This window comes from Ostrea edulis, chromosome 10 (assembly GCF_947568905.1).
Source record: "Ostrea edulis chromosome 10, xbOstEdul1.1, whole genome shotgun sequence".
Lineage (NCBI taxonomy): Eukaryota > Metazoa > Mollusca > Bivalvia > Ostreida > Ostreidae > Ostrea > Ostrea edulis.
In genome coordinates, this window is record NC_079173.1 from 24,776,200 (window position 1) to 24,798,575 (window position 22,376).

The 22,376-nt window shown below is 35.5% G+C and overlaps 1 protein-coding gene across 6 annotated transcripts in view; it reads right to left on the reverse strand.

The window, feature by feature from the left end:
* Positions 1-10,901: 10,901 nt before the first annotated feature.
* LOC125665607 (integrin beta-1-B-like) overlaps positions 10,902-22,376 on the reverse strand; it is a 40,715-nt gene continuing 29,240 nt past the window's right edge. For 4 of the 6 annotated variants that reach the window (XM_056152333.1, XM_048898325.2, XM_056152334.1 and 1 more), the window contains exons 16-23: positions 21,445-21,590; positions 20,137-20,297; positions 19,567-19,673; positions 17,483-17,572; positions 17,207-17,336; positions 16,555-16,662; positions 15,030-15,196; positions 10,902-14,508 (exon numbers count right to left, since the gene is read on the reverse strand). In XM_056152333.1, coding sequence (XP_056008308.1) covers positions 14,443-14,508; positions 15,030-15,196; positions 16,555-16,662; positions 17,207-17,336; positions 17,483-17,572; positions 19,567-19,673; positions 20,137-20,297; positions 21,445-21,590 — 975 coding nt within the window. In that variant the 3' untranslated portion in view covers positions 10,902-14,442. The remainder of the gene's footprint in view (positions 14,509-15,029; positions 15,197-16,554; positions 16,663-17,206; positions 17,337-17,482; positions 17,573-19,566; positions 19,674-20,136; positions 20,298-21,444; positions 21,591-22,376) is intronic. The other 2 variants (XM_048898328.2, XM_056152335.1) reach the window with 1 other exon arrangement.

Here is a 22,376-nt window from a genome sequence, read left to right on the forward strand (position 1 = left end):
TACAAAAACATCAATTTAGTTTTTGTTTTCATAATTTTTGTAAAAGGTTTGTTTGTGGCAAATGTCGTTGACATACAAAATTACGAAAGTAGGTGTTTTGTGTTGCATGATGAAATCTCGAAACTCTATACAGTATGTAGTTTTTGTAAAGCATGCTAGCTATTATGTCAAGTTGAAAGGCTCATGTAAATAATTGAAACACTGTAGATTAATTATGTCTTACAGATAAATGTAAATATGTTATAATTTGATACAGTTTGGGTATGGATTCTACATATCATTATGATGAATATTGTTATTGTATATTTTAAATAAATTGTTTGTTAACTTATTGATTGAGAGTCTGAAAACATCCTAGGAGTTCCGATTAGTCCAATGTCATTTACATCGGCGTTAGGGAAGCGCACACCACCTCACAAAATCTGAAAAATTTGAAATTAAGGTCTGGACGAGAACATCAGGGTATAGATCGTCAAAACACTCCACGGGAATCTAATGTAATGTATCATTTAGTACTCTCTTCCGGGGCAAATTGGTACCAACGATAGATTTTTACATTGGAATAAGTACATATAAAAGAAACTCGCATAAGTTCAACAAAGATCAGCCACCTGTTTTCAAAGCAAGTTTGTATAGATAACGATCACCTGAATCACGATAAGTCCAATACTACTGCATGAAAGGCGAAGATAACGAACACTGATCAATCTCATACAGCTGAAGATAACGAACAGTGATCAATCTCATAACTCCTATACAGCAACGAACAGTGATCAATCTCATAACTCCTATACAGGTGAAGATAACGAACAGTGATAAATCTCATAACTCTTATAAAGCTGAAGATAACGAACAGTGATCAATCTCATAGCTCCTATACAGGTGAAGTTAACGAACAGTGACAAATATCATAACTACTATAAAGGTGAAGATAACGAACAGTGATCAACTTGATCAATCTCAACTCCTATAAAAGTGAAGATAACGAACAATGATCAGTCTTGATCAATCTCATAACTCATATAAAGGTGAAGATAACGAATAGTGATCAATTTCAAAACTCCTATAAGCAATATAAAATAGATAGTTGGGCAAACACGGACCCTTGGACACACCAGAGGTTGGTTCAGGTGCCTAGGAAGAGTAAGAATTCCTGTCGACCGGCCACATCCTTTCACAAATTACTACTCCAGGTATTTCCGAAAACAGATATATGATTGTCCAATGCTGAAATATATTAGATTCACTTGTTGAATAATTATTTTACGTCATCAATTGATACATGTAATTTATCAAAGTTTCATAATGATTCAACCATTATGCATCACTTATAAAAAAAAAAAAAGAAAAAAAAAAAAGAAAAAAAAGAAGATGAAATAGCATGTAATGGATAATAGAGAAAAGCACTACAAATAAGTTTGAAGAATAACTGTTCTTCTCCATCTTACCAAGGACCTCCACCTGTGTAGATATATGATGATGATGATGATGATGATGATACTTGAATCATCAAAATTGACGTCAAATTTCAGAAAATTTTCAAACTTAAACTTGACATTTCATAATTGTTCAAGCTTTCTTACAAATTTTACTTTACTAATATAGCCACATACATTATAATCAAAACATGCTAAAAATGACACAATTTCACTTCTGTTCCGCCATAGCGAGGGGTTTACGTATATATCACAAAAATATGTGACGTAGAAAAGTCTGGGGGCGCCACCTAACGGTTGTCCGTTCGTAAGTCTGTTCATTGCGCATGTTGATTTCAATATAGGTGTGTATGGAGAGAAACCGTTAATCTTGATTTTATCCTCAGTTAACCACTACTTCTGCATTTACATCTGCTCGTTACGTACCAGATGGTTAAAATGTTTGTTTTACAAACGTCCTGTTCATTATACACTTAATGCCATTTACTAAGCTTTTATGGTCATTGAAATTATCTTAAGTGTTTATTTTCTCTTGTTTGATATGTTTACCCTTTCCACCGCCACAGTATTTGTTTCAGATTTTTTTTAATATATTCGTCTTGGTTCGATTCCTGTTCAGAAACATCAAACATCTTAGGTGTGACGCGGCGCATGGATCGAGGGTCGAACTTTGACATCCCGGTGGCGAACCGGTCAGGCGAGACCCGAGTGAACACTGACACTCAGTCGAGTTTATTTGCCGAATGCTCGGTATTAGAATCGAAATTATTAAAAGCCGGTGCGTGATGTGTTGCGTGTTTCAGTATTCTCAAGGGAACGTGAAATCCATTCACTTATTCTCAGTAATTACTACAAAAATAATTAATCATGTCTACATACCTTCGTGCACACACAGCGTACACAAAGGTCTCACTGTTGTATATTTCGTTATTATCAGGCTTTAATAAAGAAAAGATTCATCATTCGTGTAAACGTATGTCGTGTTCTTTATACTACTGAAAGTGTGGTATTAGTCTGTGAGGATCTTTGCATCATACACGCTCGGGGAGCTAGGTCATGCAGGAAGCACAATAGATATATAATTGTTTTTTCTCTTCTTCGTCTGGTTTAAACGTATTTTATGCTCGTATTTTCTAAAGAAATTTCGGGTATATTGTTGATACTCTGGTCCGTCCGTCTATTACAATTTCTTTTTCCTCAAACTATTTTTAATGCAGTAGCCAATTAGGTTTCAGAATTTTCATTGTCACTCAGGGGACCAACTGGGGTTGAAAAACAACGTTTATCTCTAGAAAAAACATAGTTCCCAGAACTTTTACATTGTATGCAGTAGCCAAATTATAATATGGGAGATGATTGGTGGTATCCTTAATATTTGCAATAAGTTTTCGGAATTTTCTTTTTCAACTTGAGGGGAAAATGAGGTGGGAAAACGATGAACAAAATCCTGGTGCACAGTGAATTGTGTCATGTTAAACAAAATTATATTTACTTTGAGGGTTGGAACCTCAACCATTGATGGGGACCTTGGAACACTCCCGTCAGAATAAAGATGAAGATAACGAACAGTGATCAATCTTATAACGAATTCAAAATGGAAAGTTGGGCAAACACTGACTCCTGGACATACCAGAGGTGGAATTAGGTGCCTAGGAGGAGTAAGCATCCCCTGTTAACCGGCCACACCCGCCGTGGGCCCTAAATCTTGATCAGGTAAATGGAGTAATCCTTAGTAAAAATCAATGTGCCAAGAATTGCATAACAATCAGTATGAAACTCGCCAGACAGCATTTGACCCAGTGATAGGTTGTATTGGCAAACTAGATCATTATTAAGACCATTGAATTTGTGAAATATTGACTTTAAACGAGACTGTTGAAACTCCTTTACCATCAACTTGTTTGTCAGTTGACTGCATCGATTTAAAAACTGATCAAACGCATAACACACTCATGCTTATCGAATCAGTTGAGAGATATAAACACCATATGCAGGTGTAAAAGAGCCTTTTCTGTGGAGTGACAATTTCGGTAGGCAGATTGCACCTGTTCATGAAGTTGGTAAGCGTTTAGATGTTTTTTTTTCCAAATCGAGCTGCCTCTGCTTTTCCCAATGTTTTAGATTGAATAGGCAAGTTTGATACTGGTCTGTAATTTTTAAATTCATCCTTGTTATGCCCTTGGCGCTTGATTAATGATTATATTATAGCCAATTGAAAGCCAATGGTACGTTCCATTGCAAGAAAGATTTGTTGATAATTTCAGTAATGATTCGCAAAACACACTCTCAACATTGTTTCAGAAACTTCGTAGGTATTGGGTCTAATTCGCATGACCCCACTAGCAATATCATGTATCTCAGAAAGCGATACTGACTCAAATACTGCTAAGAAATACCTTCAAACTTAATGTCAGCTCGAAAAAAATCTTCCATATGAGGAAGATATCCTCTCTTAACTTCCTGAATATTCACCAAATTCGGATGTAAGATCGATTTCGTTATCTTCACCTTTCATCATAGTTCTTAATGAAAGGTGATGATAACGAACAGTGATCAATCCCATAAGCAATACAAAAAAGATAGTTGGGTAAACACGGACCCCTGGACACACCAGAGGTGGGATCAGGTGTCTAGGAGGAGTAAGCATCCCATGTCGACCGGCCACACCCGCCGTGAGCCCTATATCTTGATCAGGTAAACGGAGTCATCCGCAGTCAAAATCAGTGTGCCACGAACGGTCTTACAATCGGTATGAAACACGTCAGACAACATTTTGGCCGTATTATGTTCCGTGTTCCTCGAAGTTGAGGCCGTGTATATTGTATTTTGTTCGTTTTTTATTTGTGGATCCCCACGGGACAGAAAGGATCCAGAAACCTTATAAGCTGTGATAGTAGTGACTGTGATTTGCACGATGAATTAAATACTAGACTTTTTGACATCATAGACAGTTGCTTCTTCAACAAAAATGGAAGAGGAAATATTCGTATATCTAGTAACCAGACATCTAAAAAATTACTTTCTTAAACACCACTCTGATCCCAAGTACTTTGAAGTTGAAATTAAAAGTATGCTGGAGTTCCTCATTGACAATATCTTCGTAGTCTTTAGTGATCAAGTATTCTAACAGTATATTGGAACCACCTCGGTGGTCTAAAGGTAGAGCGTTCGCCCCGCTTGCGGAAGGTCGGGCTTCGAATCCCGGCCACGACAAACCTAAGACGTTAAAACAGGTAGTGATAATTCCAGCACCAAACACTCGGCATCAGGTTTGATTGTCATGGGTCCTCGGAGATTACCTTAAAAATGGATGACCCGTGTCACAGTAGGTGTGCCACGCTAAATAACACTTAATGTTAAATGGCCGCAAGCACCGAGCATATGACTAAATTTGAAGCCACTCACCGGTCCATATGAGTGAAAAATTCTCGAAAGGGGCGTTAAACAAGATACAATCAATCACGTCTGTTGGAATTCCCATGGGCATGAGCTGTGCTCCTTTGTTATCGGACCTGTTCCTTATATTCTTATGATACAGAGTTTATTCAAAAGAAGAAAAATATATTGTTTTGGCCTTCAACTCGACATTTAGATGCATGTAATTATATCAACGACGTTTTATTTATTAACAATTAACATAGACAATTAATTCGTCAACAAAAATGAAAAATGGATAGATAAGGTTACCCTGTGTAAACATGTATATCAATCGCAGAGACTTGATCGTCTAACCGTCCCTCCGTAGATATACATGTAATTTGTCCAGAATGAAAGGTGAAGATAACGAACAGTGATCAATCTCATATCTCCTATAAGCAATACAATACATGTAGATAGTTGGGCAAACACGGACCCCTGGACACACCAGAGGTGGGATCACTTTTGAACAGATTTGATTAAAACTTTTGTATGCAAGGTGAAGATAACGAACAGTGATCAATCTCATAACTCCCATAAGCAATACAAAATAGATAGTTGGGCACACACTGACCCCTGGACACACCAGAGGTGGGATCAGGTGCCTAGGAGGAGTAAGCATCCCCTGTTCACCGGTCACACCCGCCGTGAGCCTTATATCTTGATCAGGTAAACGGAGTTATCCGTAGTCAAAAGCAGTGTGCCAAGAACGGCCAACAATCGGTATGAAACACGTCAGACAGCATTTGACCCAATGCGAGGTTGTATTGACGAACTAGATCGTTATAACGACCATAGAATTTGCGAAATACTGACTTCAATCGAGACTGTTGAAACCCCTGTACCATCAACTTGTTTGTCAGTAGCTTACCCCGATTTAAAAACTGACTATACGCAGAACAAGATCTTGCATATCGAATCAGTTGAGATATATAAACACCATATGCAGGTGATAATGGAATATTGCTACATAGATATGGGAAGCTGACGATGGAGAAGCTGAAATCATCCCGTTTGTCATACAGTTGAGTTGTCAGTTTGCCGTTAATGTCTACTTTCAATAAAATATCTAAGTATGAAGCACAAGTGGACGACTCTGTGGTGTCCTTTATTTCGAGCTCACAGGGATATATCAAATCGACATATGAATGAAAGCTATTATTGTTAATAGACAAAACGTCATATCTAAATGTCGAATTGAAGGCCACAGCAAGAGATTTTTTCTTCTCGCGTAGAAGTTTTTGAATAAATTCTGCTTCATATGAATATAGAAACAGGTCGGCTAACAAAGGAGCACAATTCGTGCCCATGGGAATTCCAACAGACTGCTGGAAGACCTGATCAGCAAAGACCACGAAGATATTGTCAATGAGGAACTCTAGCATATTTTTTATTTCAACTTCAGAGTACTTGTGCGTGGAATCAGAGTGGTGTTTCACAAAGTAAGTTTTTGAATGTATATATTGTATAGGAATAATGAAGTTGTACACTGCCTATTTTGATTGAGATTTTTTAAAATTTAAAGAATTCATAATTTTTTTTTCCATTTTGAGGAGGCGTTGTCATTATTCAAAGTATACACTGCATGTTAAAAACCAATTGACAGACTTGCGTGTTAAGTTATGGACATTTTCACTTTACATGTGTTTTTTTCTGTATGGTTTTTAGTCATTTTCTTTCAGATTTTGTAACAATCTGTTCTCTCATAGAGACCACTGCATATGTTTAGGAGAGGGTATAACGGAACCACCAGTCCGTTTGTCTGCCCATCTGTCTGTGAATAGGATTTCCACCCCTCCATTGCGCCCTGTGGGGTATTAATCCGGTGTTAAGAGAGTCCGATTGAATGTTGAAATCTTCGTGCTATAGGTTTATATATATATATATATATATATATATATATATATATATATATATATATATATATATACAAACTGTATATATATATATATATATATATATATATATATATATATATCTCACAAAGGCATTCGGTTAGTTTCTTTATTTCTTCAGGAGTATAACTAGTATAGTATGGGCTTTGATATTTGTATTATTACAGGGGTCTTCAACGTTTGCGACGTTGTCCAATTTTTCTCTTTCATGCATTTACTACGCTACTTGATTACAGTTCAGTGTTAAATTGCGAATTGTGAACTGCGTTCGAAAATCTATATAACGAAAACTGATAGAATACATGTAGATGAAGCTAATGCTGCGGTATATTTGAATAAAAAGAAGTTAATTCTTTCGAATTACCGCTGAAAACTGATATTTTTGCAATATATTCCAGGTTCATTTGATAGACAAGTATTTGTTCTAATTACACGAAGCAAAGGTGTTAATGGAATTGAAGAAAACGCTTAAAGATGTTAATAGTATTATTGTCTGAGTAGGTCGGATAATGAAATGCATGAGAATCTTCCCACGTAGCACATGGACCACCACTTATCGACCTCATTCGCCGAAAATGGGTACTTTTCAGATTTCCTTTTTTCTTTCTCCAGCGATATACGAAAAGGATGTCTATCGCCCTCTCTAATATCTTTAATCTTTAGTTTAAGAATATTGAGAAGAACAATTTGATAATGAAAAGGTGGAGATAGAGATATTTTATTGAACATAGATATTAACGGCAAACTAACAACTCAACTTTATGACAAACAGGATGATTTTAGCTTCTCTTTCATCAACTTCCCATATTTATGTAGCAGTATTCTATTATTACCTGCATTATGGTGTTTATATATCTCATCTGATTCGATATGCAAGAGCTTGTTCTGTGTATGATCAGTTTTTAAATCGAGGCAAGCTACTGACAAACAAGTTGATGTTACAGGGGTTTCAACAGTCTTTTAATAGCACTTGACCCATTGATAGGTTGTATTGGTAAACTAGATCATTATAACGACCATAGAATTTGCGAAATGCTCACTTTAAACGAGACTGTTGAATCAATCTCGCTGTCTTTGCCATGACCTTCCGTTCTTTCAATGCATCCATTTTCAGAGTAGGACATCAATATTTGTGCGAAAGAACGGGTAATGCTTGCGCTATGTGTAAAGGCACGCATTTACAATCATAGTGGGGGATGTTTCTTATTCTTATGGGTCAATTATTGTCGCTGATTTTTAAATGATAACTATGTTGTCATGACGACGAAAATTAAACGGAAATATCTCTATATTGTTTTCAGCCAATCAGATAACGACGACAGGGTAGGATGGGTGTTAAAATTTCTTTTCACTACTTAGGTGTTTTTGTAAATTTCATACACGACTTCGCATTGTGTGTCTAGAAAAAAAACTTATCTGTTAATTTAACTTGGAATATCTCGTTCTAAATGCTTCTATACGAAAGAATTGAATTATTTTTTTATTCAAATATATTGCACCATTAACTTCCCATTTTTATATCTTTTTTCCGTTTTTCATTTGCAATTAGATTTGGAAGTACAAATTCTAAATGCACAAGAGAAAATTGGACAGCGTTTGCAAACAACGAAGACCTCTGCCCGGGGGATATGCTATCATCACCATTTTTCACGATGGTAGTGGCTGACCACTACTTAAGACCACACACTCAAAATATCAGTGCATATAAAAATTTGAATTGGGAACTGCGTTCTAGCATGAATTTGCGAATAGTTAACTGCGAATTAAAATCTAACTGCCCTATTAGAATTTCTAATGCAGAATCCTAAGGGTGACAAAGTGGTTAAAGCATCGCGATCAAAACCACACGGCCTCTCACCTCTGGTCGGCGCGGGTTCGAATCCTCCTCGCGCCGGTAAGTGAGAAAGTTTCCCAGTTTACTTGCGGAAGGTCGGTGGTCTCTTCCTAGGTACATTGTATCTGGGTTCTCTCTTCCACCATTAAGAACTGGGCGCCACCAAATAACTGAAAAATTGTTGAGTGTGGCGGAAAACATCAATCAATCAATCAAAAAGAAATAACAATTGAATAAAACTTTTATAAATCAAACTAGTCGAGATCTATGCATACATTGTACCTACAGTGTATATACATGTATGTAAATTCATAGTGGTAATCTACGAGCACGGTACTTTACGTGTACTACGTAAAGAGATTTTACAACCCGTGGACTTTTCTTTTGCACAGTTAATACACAACTTAAATGTAAAAGAAATAATTCAAAAGAGACATAACTTGTTTGGATTGGGTTCGTCAAAAACGAAACCGTTTTGGATTAAATTCTTTTAAAGGAGTGTTAGCTCTGAATCTGAAAATGTTATTTTATTGTAAAAATGTGCTAGTATGACAGTGTTGTTTGTCACTTTAACCATAATCATTGATGAAATCAAAATGGAGTTAAAATGTTTTTATCAAAATAAAGATTCCAATTCTACTGAATATGCAGCATTATATAGAAATCAATTTTTGTACGGGAAGACAATGTTTGTGGGGAGGGTGTATAATGATGAAAATAATTGAAAATTAACCATAGTTCAAAACGTTACATTCTGCAATAGTTACACGGTATTTACATTTGTATATTCTGAGCTACCGACATTTCTTTTATTCATCATTGTCGTGCAAAGCGTCGCTGTAGCACACTGCCTACCGCACCCATTTCAAACGATCCCGTGAGGATCCGGGTTAGAATAGGTCCTCAGTACCCCCTTGCTTGTCGTAAGAGGCGACTAAATGGGGCGATCCTTCGGACGAGACCGCAAAAAACGAGGCCCCGTGTCACAGCAGGTGTGGCACGATAGAAATATCTCCCTGCTTGAAGGTCATAGCATAGGATTAAATTTTGCAGCCCTTCACCGGCAATGGTAACTAATGTCTCCATGAGTGAAAAATTCTCGAGAGGGGCATTGAACAATATTTAATCAATCAATCCATTTCAAACGCTCAAATACCCCCCCCCCCCCAAAAAAAAAAACCCCAATCTACATCGAACCGTACCGTGCACTCATCAATTTGACGCAAGGGATATTTTTATTTTAATGATATCACCCAATGTCAAGTAATGTTTCCCGTTGATAGATACTTTCACCTTAGAGGGTGCGTATTCTACTACAGTTAGATAAACAAAGGATCCATGTACACTACGTAAAGATACTTCATAATCCAATATTCAACGGAAAGTTTATCATTCAAACTGGCCAATACATATCATTGATAGATAAAACGTCTTCGAGATATCTATATGTCGAGTTGAAGGCCACAGCAGGAGAATTTTCCTTCTCATGTAGAAGCTTACTTTAAAAAAACAATAAATTCAGCCTTATACGAATATAAAAACAAGTCAGCTAATAAAGGGGCACAATTCGTACCCATGGGAGTTCCACCACACTGTTGAATGACAATCAACAACGACTACGGAAATATTGCCGATGTGGAATTCCAGAATATTCTCAACTTCAACTTTAGAGTACTTGTGCCTGGAATCAGAGTGGTGTTTAACAAAGTAATTTTTGGGATGATTGATTGTTATCAAATTGGGTGAAAAAAATAGCCATGTACTTTCAGAGAAATTAATTATGTTCAAAATTAATGCTACTGCACAATGGGCACAACTAATTACGATGGATCATCTGAATGACTCAGGTGACCTTGAAACACGGTTTTAGTAGAAAGTAATTAAGTGCAAAAGTTAAAATCACGGTGAATTTTTAACTTAAAAGAGTTAATCCACTGATATAATGATTTCAATTTACACTGATAACGAAAATAGTATATTTACTAGATACATGTACATGGAAGGTGAAGATAACGAACGTTGATCAATCTCATAACTCCTACAAGCAATACAAAATGGAAAGAGTTAGGCAAACAAGGACTCCTGGATATACTAGAGGTGGGATCAGGTGCCTAGGAGGAGAAAGTATTCCCTGTTGACCAGTCACACCTGCCGTGAGCCCTATATCTTGATCAGGTGAACGGAGTTATCCATAGTCAAAATCAGTGTGCTAAGAACTGTCTAACAATCAGAATGAAACATGTCTGACAGCATTTGACCCTGCATATTGTCAAGGAAAGATGCTTCAATTTTCCATGCAAAAATAATATAACAAATGGATAATTCTTAATATAAAATATTTATTATATTCATTTCATAAAAAATTTACACAATACACAAGAATGGAAGCTCGGGAACATAAACAAGTTTAAAAAAAAGGGTGATTCAGGTCAATGGCGTTCTAGTTCGGTATTTTAAAGACACTGCTTCCATCGTGAAAATCAAAAACCTAGACTTTCGAAAATACGATCACAAATTTTGTGGAAAAAAAAAATATCACAGGAACAGATCAGATTTTATAAGATTCCTGCATACATCGAATAAATAATGTTCCTTTTCATCCTTCATAAAAATGAATCTGCCACTCTGTCTCGAACACTTTCATAAAAAATTATTTTTTTTACAATAATACACAACCATGATAATGAAAAACAAAAAAACACAAAAATGTTGTACAAAAAGCATCAACTTGTGCAGCAGTTCTCTACATAAATGCGTACATGTATATTGTATGTACTTAACACACCATATATTTCAAAGAATTACATCATCATCAATACATCATTACTAGGAATTAAGATTAAATTCTGAAATAAATTAGATTACTCAAGGCAGCATACATATATACATGTATCTGATATATACATATTGTTTTACTATATCACTACTGGATAATAAATGCAAGAGATGAGAGAAAATATGCATTTTGTAACAAAGGAAAAATTTACAACGAGAACATTTTATCTATACAGATTTTCTATGCTGTATACATATGAAAACATACAACACCATTCAGAATAAATGGATCTTTTCACAAAATGTCTTCACAGATAAAATAAAAATGTTCATTTCCACTTTTCAATCAAATAAGCATCACAAGGTTAGATGTATGCAAGTTTATCAACCATGGATATACTTTATACACTTGTACTAATTCAGAAAATCTACAAAAGACAATATAAAAAGAAATTACTGTGTTTCTAAAATTTTGTGCAAGTTATAACACAATTTTGTAAAAAGGGCTGATGGTCATCAAAATGGTCAATACTTATTTCTGGGACTTTCCATTTTCATTTCTTAATTCCAGTTTCAATGACATTACAAACCCTTTCATTTACAATGCCTACATCATTATGTGTAACTGAACAAACAAAAATCTCGGATTCTCCCAATGATGGTCTAAAATATATGCGGGAATGAAGTAGTTTTCAATTACAATATGTAACTGAACAAAAAGAAAAAATCTCGGATTCTCCCAATGACGTTTTAAAATATATCTTAAAAATTAGTTTTCAAAAATTTGTGCAATATTTGAGACATCACAGACCTACTTACTTCGAAAGTAGATGGTACTTTTTAGCACTGAACACAATTCCAAAATCAAATGAAAAAAAAAAAAACAACTAAAAAAAAACATAACAAAACAGGTATTCAACCCAAACATTCAGCTACTCCACTTCTTTAAAAACACATAGCATCCAAATTATTTGAAAACAACAAATAATGAAAATGCTGTATTCGGTTTACAAAACAAATTCTACTTCATCAGATACCGCTGTACCTCAAACCTTAGCATCAAATAAGATATTAAAAAAATCATAATTGCCATTACAGTTCAGCACAAGAAATCACAGAATCTCAGGTTATACTGAAGGCACACGTATTGCATATCTATTTCACTTCTTCAGGTCAAGTCAATGGTTCAGACATAGCATTTCTTGTATAAATGTACATACACACGTATATATGGAATAAACAACATTCTACGATAATGAGGCCAATAGACCACACCACTCACCTGAGCAATTGTGTTTTTAAATCTTAATTTTAACCTTTACTCTAGGAACCGAGTGAACTCTAATAAAGACTATCGTAAGTCTATCTGATATCTTGTACCCTTGAGGATTTTAAAAAGATAATTTATCCTTAGTAAAATGTTCCACCCCATCTGGGACCCCATTCTGAACAAAAAGGGTTTGGATCTATGGGTCTTGGTTTCTACAAAGTTAAGTCTTCATTACCGCTTTTCTGGTTTAGGGTTTTTCTTTAAAAGATTTCTTTTAACCGTTTCTTAATTATATTCCCCTGGAACGAAGTATACCCCTTCTTTTGAACAAAACTTCAGTCTCATTCACCAAGGGATGCTTTATGTCAAGTTTGGTTGAAATTGACCCTTTGATTCTGGAGAAAAAGTGGAACATTTGAAATATTTAAAACAATCGACATATTTTGATCAGAAAAGCTATCTTGATCCTTCTGCTAAGGTTAAGTAAAACAAAATATCTACGAAACATTTTTTTTCTCTTCGGGCTAAATTTTTAAATATTCTATAAAGTTTACCTCAATTCTTTTGAATTTAGGTAAACTTCATTCATACTAAACAATTTACCATGAACTCAATTGATCCTATAACTTGCAAAAGTATGTTTCTCAAAAATTTGAGAACTTACAAAAATTTTCAGCGTGAGTAGAAGAACTTGCTCATAAAAAGCAGAGTAAATTTTTTTTTTCACATTTTGCCAAAAGGTTATGTAAAGATACATAATTTTCCACATCAAAAACTGGTCCTGTTGATTACAACCATGACAATAAGTGCAGTCCATTATGCTTCTTGTGATAGATCTATTGAGCATTGTTACAGTCTGGAGTCTGTCGAGGAGACATTGAAATATAACAGCTGAGTCACCTTCTACTCCAACCAGGATTTTCATTGTCATTAATCATCTTAATCATGTTAGAGAAACAATATGGCAGTGACACGATTACAGAATGGAAAACGACATTCACAATTGTTTTCTTTCTCAAGCTCTCCTCATGGCACAACACAGAAGAAAAAAATGTCCAAAAAAACATTTTAGTGCATGTTACACACGTCACAATCTATTTTCATTTTCTCTCACGCGGCAGAGAATGAAAATGTTTTTTGCTACATGCCAAGAGAAGAGAATTTAATCCATGCACATCACAAACACTACATCTCATCCAACAACCCTGGATGTCAGTCTCATTACAATGGAAATCAAGACCTCTGCCAAGGATGTAAACATGCAGTCTAAATCATGCACAATTTTATCTACCCCCCCCCCCCCCCCCCTTTTTTCCCCTCTCCCACAAACAGATTGTTATTATAATGAGGCTAGAGTTAATCAGAATACACCCCCTCCCCTCCCCCCAACAAACAGATAGTCATCAAGAGACTAGAGTTAGTCAGAATAAATCATGCTTTTTTAAAGACCAATGATCAGTGAGTGTAACAAAATGTTCTTTGTCACTTCTGAGCATGCAAATATTAGTACATAACACCCACCCCCACCCCATCCCGGTGTGTTATCAATCATATCCCAGTACCCCATGCAACTCATATATCACTAAGTTAGTAGCAGATCTTTATACTGCATGTTCTACACCAGTAGTCTGAGAGTGGCTGCAATCTTGATTCTCCATTATCATGATGACTCTCACTGTCTATAGGTGGGGTTGACAAACGTAGAAGTTGCTTGTTTGTAAATTGGATTCTCTCCCTAGAATACATAATCAATATATTATGGTAAAGCATATCAATATCTTTGGTACGTGTTGTAAACTTGCACCCTAATACAGTTCACTTCTTTCCATACACGGGATTTTGGTAGGTTGAAGTGGCTTTTTTATAGATCGGGTTCTCCCCCTGTTTTAAAGAAAACAGAAAACAGCATGCACTTATCAATCATTCAAGTTCATACAAACAATGTGTACATTGGAATAATTTTTATTCTAGAACTTTACTTTTTTCATTTTATTTACTGAAGTGAAATTCATTAAAATTCTTTAACTTTGGAATTCATTTAGAATTCTTTAAACAGATATTAACACCCCCCCCCCCCCCCCCCCCCCCCCCCCCCCCCCCCACATACACACACAAACTCTTTGAAACCATAACATTAAAACCAAATAAATCCTAATAAAGTTGAACTTCAGTACCTCGAACACTGATATCTCAAATACCATGGCTATATTGAAGTGATTCAGAAGTCCCGACCTCTCTTTCTTTAAGTATTTTACCCTTGATATTTCGAATCCTTGGATATCTCGAAGTTTTTTCTCGGTCCCATTGAGTTGGAGATAACAAGGTTTGACTGTATTTTCAACTAAACTATTATGTACAAACATTAAATGCTGATATAAGAAGCAAGATCCACCCGTTCTTACCGTATCCCATTTAGCGTTCTGAGCCTCCTTTTCAAACCTGGCCAGCTCCCTCTTGTCGCTGATGGTGGTAAACAATTTCCAGATCAGCAGGAGTAGAACCCCGAAGAACACGATACCCGCAATCACTCCCAACACGATGGCCAGCACATTTACCTCTGGGGGACACTCTGTAGAAAGGCATATAAAACTTACTGCAGGTCAGTGTAGTAGTTTTGAGTACCTCGTTTAAACATTGTCAATAAACAACAAACAAGATGAGAAAATAACAAAAATCCAAATTTAACTAAACAATTTGTGTTTCAAATGCAACACATACATGCATACTGTATATTGGGCAATTTTAGTGCATTGGTTATGTTGGGTGGGGGTGGGGGGGGGGGAGACAGATAAAAAATATTGTCAACAAGATGTGTTTGTGAAACACAAATGTCCCCGATAATGGCCAATTCCGAAGATGGCCAAGGTCACAAAGGCAAATATCTTGGTACCAGTAGAAAGATCTTGTCAAAAGAAATGCTCTTGTACAATATGAAAGCTCTAATATTTACCATTTAGAAGTTATGACCAATGTAAAAAAACAAATTAAAAGTAGGTCAAATGTCAATGTCAAAAGGTGCAATACCAACGGAAAGGTCTTGTCACAAGGAATACTCATGTGAAATATCAAAGCTATATCACTTATTGTTCAAAAGTTATTAGCAAGGTTAAAGTTTTCAAAAAGTAGGTCAAACTCCAAGGTCAAGGTCACGGGATCAAAAATGTTGGTACCCACGAAAAGGTCTTGTCACAAGGAATACTCTTGTGAAATATCAAAGCTCTATCACTTACTGTTCAAAAGTTATTAGCAAGGTTAACGTTTCAGACAGAATGACAGAATTTCAGAATGACAGACAGGACAAAAACAATATGCCCCCCGATCTTCGATCTCTGGGGCATAAAAATAAAAGCACTAAAAATTTCTATCCATATGAATGATACACTTTTCAAATGAAACTGCAGCAAACGTTAAAGCGCTGAAATTTCAAAATACATAATTTATGAAAAATTCACCAAATATTCCCCACGTCAGAATTACTCAGTATATGGTATCACACTCATAATTTATTCTATATCAAATGATTCGTTTCTAATGACGACCTGATATATAGGATCTCACATGATTTGTGGTTTGATATGATTTATATCCAACTCGTTGTGTTTTCTATCCCCTCGCCTTAAAACACGAGTTGGATATAAATCATATCAAACCACAAATCATGGGAGATTCTTTAAATCACGTTTAAACCCCCCCCCCCCCCCCCCTCTCAATGGTTATTCATTTACATTACTGTATTGTCAGGATCTTTGCTTCCTGACATTTTGTAAACAAACTACGTACAATTGATATTTGTTTGTGACATCACAAACGGCATAGGAGAACGGTGTAATAATTAAAATTCATGTAATAAGTGATGAATCCACTGGATAAAGGAGTAAACATTTGGTAAATCTACTTTCACTTTACCGTGTTAAACAGATGAGTTACCTGGATCTTTCTGTACTTCTACTTTCAATATATTGTCTTTGTCGTAGAAGTAAGTGAAGTATATAAAGCACCCGTTACTGTCCACAAATTCACAGTTTGTGATGCCATCTGTAAAACAAAGATAGAGCTACATTTATCAGCTGTACAGTGAGTTAAATACAATACAATTTGTGATGCCATCTGTAAAACAAAGACGGAGCTACATGTATATTTATCAGCTGTACAGTAAGCTAAATACAATACAATTTGTGATGCCATCTGTAAAACAAAGACAGAGCTATATTTATCAGCTGTACAGTAAGCTAAATACAATACGTTTTAAATTTGTCCAAGTATATGGAGCCCATCAAATCCTAAACCTGATTATTTGAAATAATTTATCAATACACTGTATATCGCCATCAAATAAAGTACTTAATTAACACAGATTTTCCAAATATTCCTACATTTCATCTTGCTTGAAGAACAAATAAACAAAATAACATACATGTATATACTGTGAAAAATGACTTCATACGAAATATAAATTTCAAGCATTAAAATATCTATGCAATCGTTGCTTTGCTTGGTTTTAGTTTGCACAACTAGTTTACAACACTGTCCGTCCTACCACTCTAACACCATACAGTTAACCGTAAATAATTTGACATACTGCTGAGTTTCGGCACTGCTTTTGTATGGCCACACTGTTTTTCGCACTGCTCACGCGTCAGGTCCCCAGAATTAAATCCCGTACACAGGGCACAATCTCTGTGGGTTCGGCATTGCTTGTCTCCACAGTTCTACGAAAGCAAAAATAGACATACTGTGAAAAAATACACTTTGAGTCAGCTACTTTGCATATCTTTTGGAAGTTAATGATCCGAATATTTGATAAATTCCATGGTGTATTTCGTAGAATGGTGACAGTTATTCAGTGTAAACTTACGTCACACTCCTGACACTGAGGTCCAAAGTACTTAGGATTGGTACAGGTGCATTTACCACACTCACAGGTTCCCTGACCATTACACAATTCCTAAAACATAAAAATTGTATTATCAACCTTTACACAATTCCTAAAACATAAAAATTGTATTATCAACCTTTACACAATTCCTAAAACATAAAAATTGTATTATCAACCTTTACACAATTCCTAAAACATAAAAATTGTATTGTCAACCTTTACACAATTCCTAAAACATAAAAATTGTATTATCAACCTTTACATAATTCCTAAAACATAAAAATTGTATTGTCAACCTTTACACAATTCCTAAAACATAAAAATTGTATTATCAACCTTTACATAATTCCTAAAACATAAAAATTGTACTGTCAACCACAACATAAATTTAAAATTGTATTATCAACCATTACATATATCAAGTAGGACATTTGCGTTCCACAAATATGTACACTTTCAATAGTACGTATTTCATCAGATAGTACAAGAAGAGCTGTCCTGGTGAAATTAACACTCTGGTGTGGTACATAGATGTACCTAACACAGTAAAACATTTGTATCTCCAAGTCCATAGGTCTTTGACAAAACATCAAGATATCCAGGGGCTCGAGATATCCGCACTTGTCTTCTAATTTCGTTAGAGTGACTTCCCCTATGTTTCCATGTGCTCATTCGATGCATAACACTTGCACAATAGATAATAATCTCGTTGTCTTATGTTATTTTTATTCCAGTAATAAATTGTAGCAAATCAAAGAAAACACTTCCATTTCTTTTTTCAGCGAACATTCCATTGCATAATACAGTTTGTATGTAAAACATAAGAACCGCGCAGATCTCATGCTTACAACATCGATCCAAGCTTGAATGGGATGTAGTTATTGCATTGCATTTAAGAATCTATCATGTAAGAAATGAAAAAAATGAATTCAAAAGGATAATAAAACATAACAATATAAAAATACTCAACATTCAACATTTTAAATATTGTACAATGTCTGTTCTTCTCTCTACATCGGCAATCATTTGGAAGTTTGTTTCACACCAAAGGTGAAAGCTTGTTTATACTGGTTGAGACATATTTAATGATGAAGATTTTTTGTGCCTTCTTTTTTAATGCAACTGTTGTCGTAATTGTTTAATTTTAGTTAACTTTGAACAGTGTTTCTCTATTTTCCATGCTTTAACATAATAAAGCGTAAATCATTTAATACATTGTTTTCATGATTATCAACTTCAAGTGAACTTTGAAAATTTTTGTGTCCATCTATCAAACTTGTTACTCATTAAATGTATTATTATGTATGACTGGCTGTTAATTTAAGATTTTATGTTTGATGACTGCACTAAATACCCAAGCTCCCATACCAATTACCGCGGCATGGAAACCTTGCATATAGCAATCACCAGTAAGAACTGGTATGAATAGCACAGGTGAGAATGTGTGAAGGAATGAGACCAGGTACATGTATGTCTAGCAGGCCAGAAAATTGAATACACTTAATAAACTAATTGAAATCAAGGCTTGGGGCCTTGAAGCTCTATGACATAAGCGGGCTATTCAAGATTACTGTGTTCAAGATATCAGAAATTTTTAAAAATCATTTTATATGTACATGTATATAGGAAATATGACTGGGACTGGTGATCAACTTAAGTGGGATATTTGAGATACAGATATTTTACTGTACTTGCCCCGCTATAGATTCACTGTCAGGTATTTAATTATCAACAAAACTGATACTAGAACATTTATACAGATGAGTATTGGCGTACCCAGTACTTACCCCGCTATAGATTCACTGTCAGGTATTTAATTATTGACAAAACTGATACTAGAACATTTATACAGATGAGTATTGGCGTACCCAGTACTTACCCCGCTATAGATTCACTGTCAGGTATTTAATTATTGACAAAACTGATACTAGCACAGTTATACAGATGAGTATTGGTGTACCCAGTACTTACCCCGTTATAAATTCACTGTCAGGAATTTAATTACTGACGTACATGATACTAGCACAGTTATACAGATGGGTATTGGCGTACCCAGTACTTACCCCGTTGTACATACAGGTGCTGTTGTCCGTGCTACAGCCACAGTTTTTTCCAGTGAAGCCAGGCTGGCATTCACAGGTTCCACAATTACACTGTCCTCTACTCAGACCTGTGAAGGAGTCACACAATGTTTTATCACTGTTCAATGTTGTACTCCATCAAGTAATCAAAGTACTGTGCTGAATTAACAAAAACCATGCATCAAAAAATATAATCCAGCTCAAAATTTGATGATTCCATTGAATTATTAATCAGTGGTGGATCCAGAGGGGGGTCTGCAGGTTCGAAACCCCACCCACCCACCCATTTCATCAGAAAATTTTGCTAAAATGAGGCAAACATAGCACATTTTGAGGGTGGAACCCCTTCTGAAACCAAAATTAAAAGTAGAACCCCCCCCCCCCATAAAAATTCCTGGATCTACCCCTGTTAATCATTCATAAATTCTCAAATCCATCATGATGAATCATATATAATCTGTATTAATTGACAAGGATAAAAATTTCAAATTGCATCTTTTACATTTTTCACCTCTGGCATAAACAACTGACTCCATTGAGCTACAGTCTCACCTCCACAGATCAGACCCGAGAAATACGGACAACTGTAGTCGTCACACTCGCAAAAAGTTCCGGTGTAAAACTGGGAGGTGCCCTTCTGTCGCTCTCGGCAGGTACATTTCCCACAATTACACTCTCCTCGTCCATTACAAATAATGGTGGTGTTCTTATCCCTAGAAAAGTGTCCGTATTGTATTAGAGCAATGGTGAATGCCATGAATTTGTAGAGGTTTAATTGACGTTAAAGGCAACAACATCCAAGAGAAAAAGTCCCCTATGATCAAGTCCAGTTAAGTCTGTATAGGAAAATTATTCTGACTAGTAAACCATCACACTGATCATGTGCACATGGCAAAGGGGTACTAACTGTTTATCAACAGTAACTAAATTCAAAATTATAATAAGTATTTTAATAAGAAGAATTGAATTTGTCAAATATCTAGGCACAGAAATGAGAATTTAACTCCACCCTACTGTTTTGTGGGATTTATATAGCAAGATATTTAACATATTCATCACATTGAACTGTTTGGGCACTCATCTTAGGGCATTAAAAATTTAGCATTATCTGATGTACAATTAAATCCACAATTCTATCTCTAACAGTAGTGGATATAGAGAAATCCACACTTCTATCTCTGACAGTAGTGGATATAGAGAAATCCACACTTCTATCTCTAACAGTAGTGGATATAGAGAAATCCACACTTCTATCCCTAACAGTAGTGGATATAGAGAAATCCACACTTCTATCTCTGACAGTAGTGGATATAGAGAAATCCACACTTCTATCCCTAACAGTAGTGGATATAGAGAAATCCACACTTCTATCTCTAACAGTAGTGGATATTGAGAAATCCACACTTCTATCCCTAACAGTAGTGGATATAGAGAAATCCACACTTCTATCCCTAACAGTAGTGGATATAGAGAAATCCACACTTCTATCTCTGACAGTAGTGGATATAGAGAAATCCACACTTCTATCTCTAACAGTAGTGGATATAGAGAAATCCACACTTCTATCTCTAACAGTAGTGGATATAGAGAAATCCACACTTCTATCTCTGACAGTAGTGGATATAGAGAAATCCACACTTCTATCTCTAACAGTAGTGGATATAGAGAAATCCACACTTCTATCTCTGACAGTAGTGGATATAGAGAAATCCACACTTCTATCCCTAACAGTAGTGGATATAGAGAAATTCACACTTCTATTTCTGACAGTAGTGAATACTATACAGAAATCCAGATATCCCTAAGAGTAGTGAATATTGTAGAGAAATCCCTATTTTCATTCTACATAGACAGACTCACTGGATGCATTCTCTTTCTTTATCAGCAATAGTTCCTGTTCCTTTGTCACAGTCACATTTCTCACCAAAAAATGGTTCATTGCACACGCACATGCCACACACAAATGTTCCATTGTAGTTGCAATTCACGTGGTTCTTGTTGTCTTCCTACCAATAAAAGAATGCTCGTGTTATCATCATTAATACACACATTTCTAAGCCCTCTTCTATTTCATTTTATTTGTAATGTACATGTACATGGTAGGACCCGGGAGGATTAAATTACAATATAAGGCCAAAAAAAAATAAAATAATCAACAGTTTCTCGGGCCCTGTGGCAGGGCATTGAAAAGCTACCGCATGGACCCCCCCCCCCCCCCCTCCCCTGATTTATATTTGTTTATATATGTAAATGAGGCAACCCTTTTGTTATAGATATTTATGGAAAGCTTTCAGAAGGTTTATGTATATTTTTGATCAAATAATTATTGAAGGCAAACTCTATTATATGCAAATGTTTAAGAATAATAGTAATGTCTGAAGCTATTTCTTACAAAAATAAAAAATTCCAATACTTATTCTATAGAAACAAGTACATGAGAAAGAAAAGGTAACTCATTCTAAAGTCAACATCAAAAGGAAAGATAACTCGAGCTACAGAAGGTGAAAAAAAAATCCTGCCTGCCTCATCAACATTTTCATGCGATCGAATCCGTAAAAGACAGAAAACCATATTCTACAGTTGTATTTTCTGCAGTGGTTGTATTAGACTTATCTAATACCTATATGTATCTATATTCATTTTAGCGATTGTAATTTTTGTGGATTTTTCTCTTTTCCACAAAATACTGCAAAAAGAAAAAAAGGATGAGTGTAGAAAATACCTGATATACAGTAGATTAAGGTGGAAGGATTGGGGGCATTTAAACAAGCACATTTCAAATCAGTGAACTT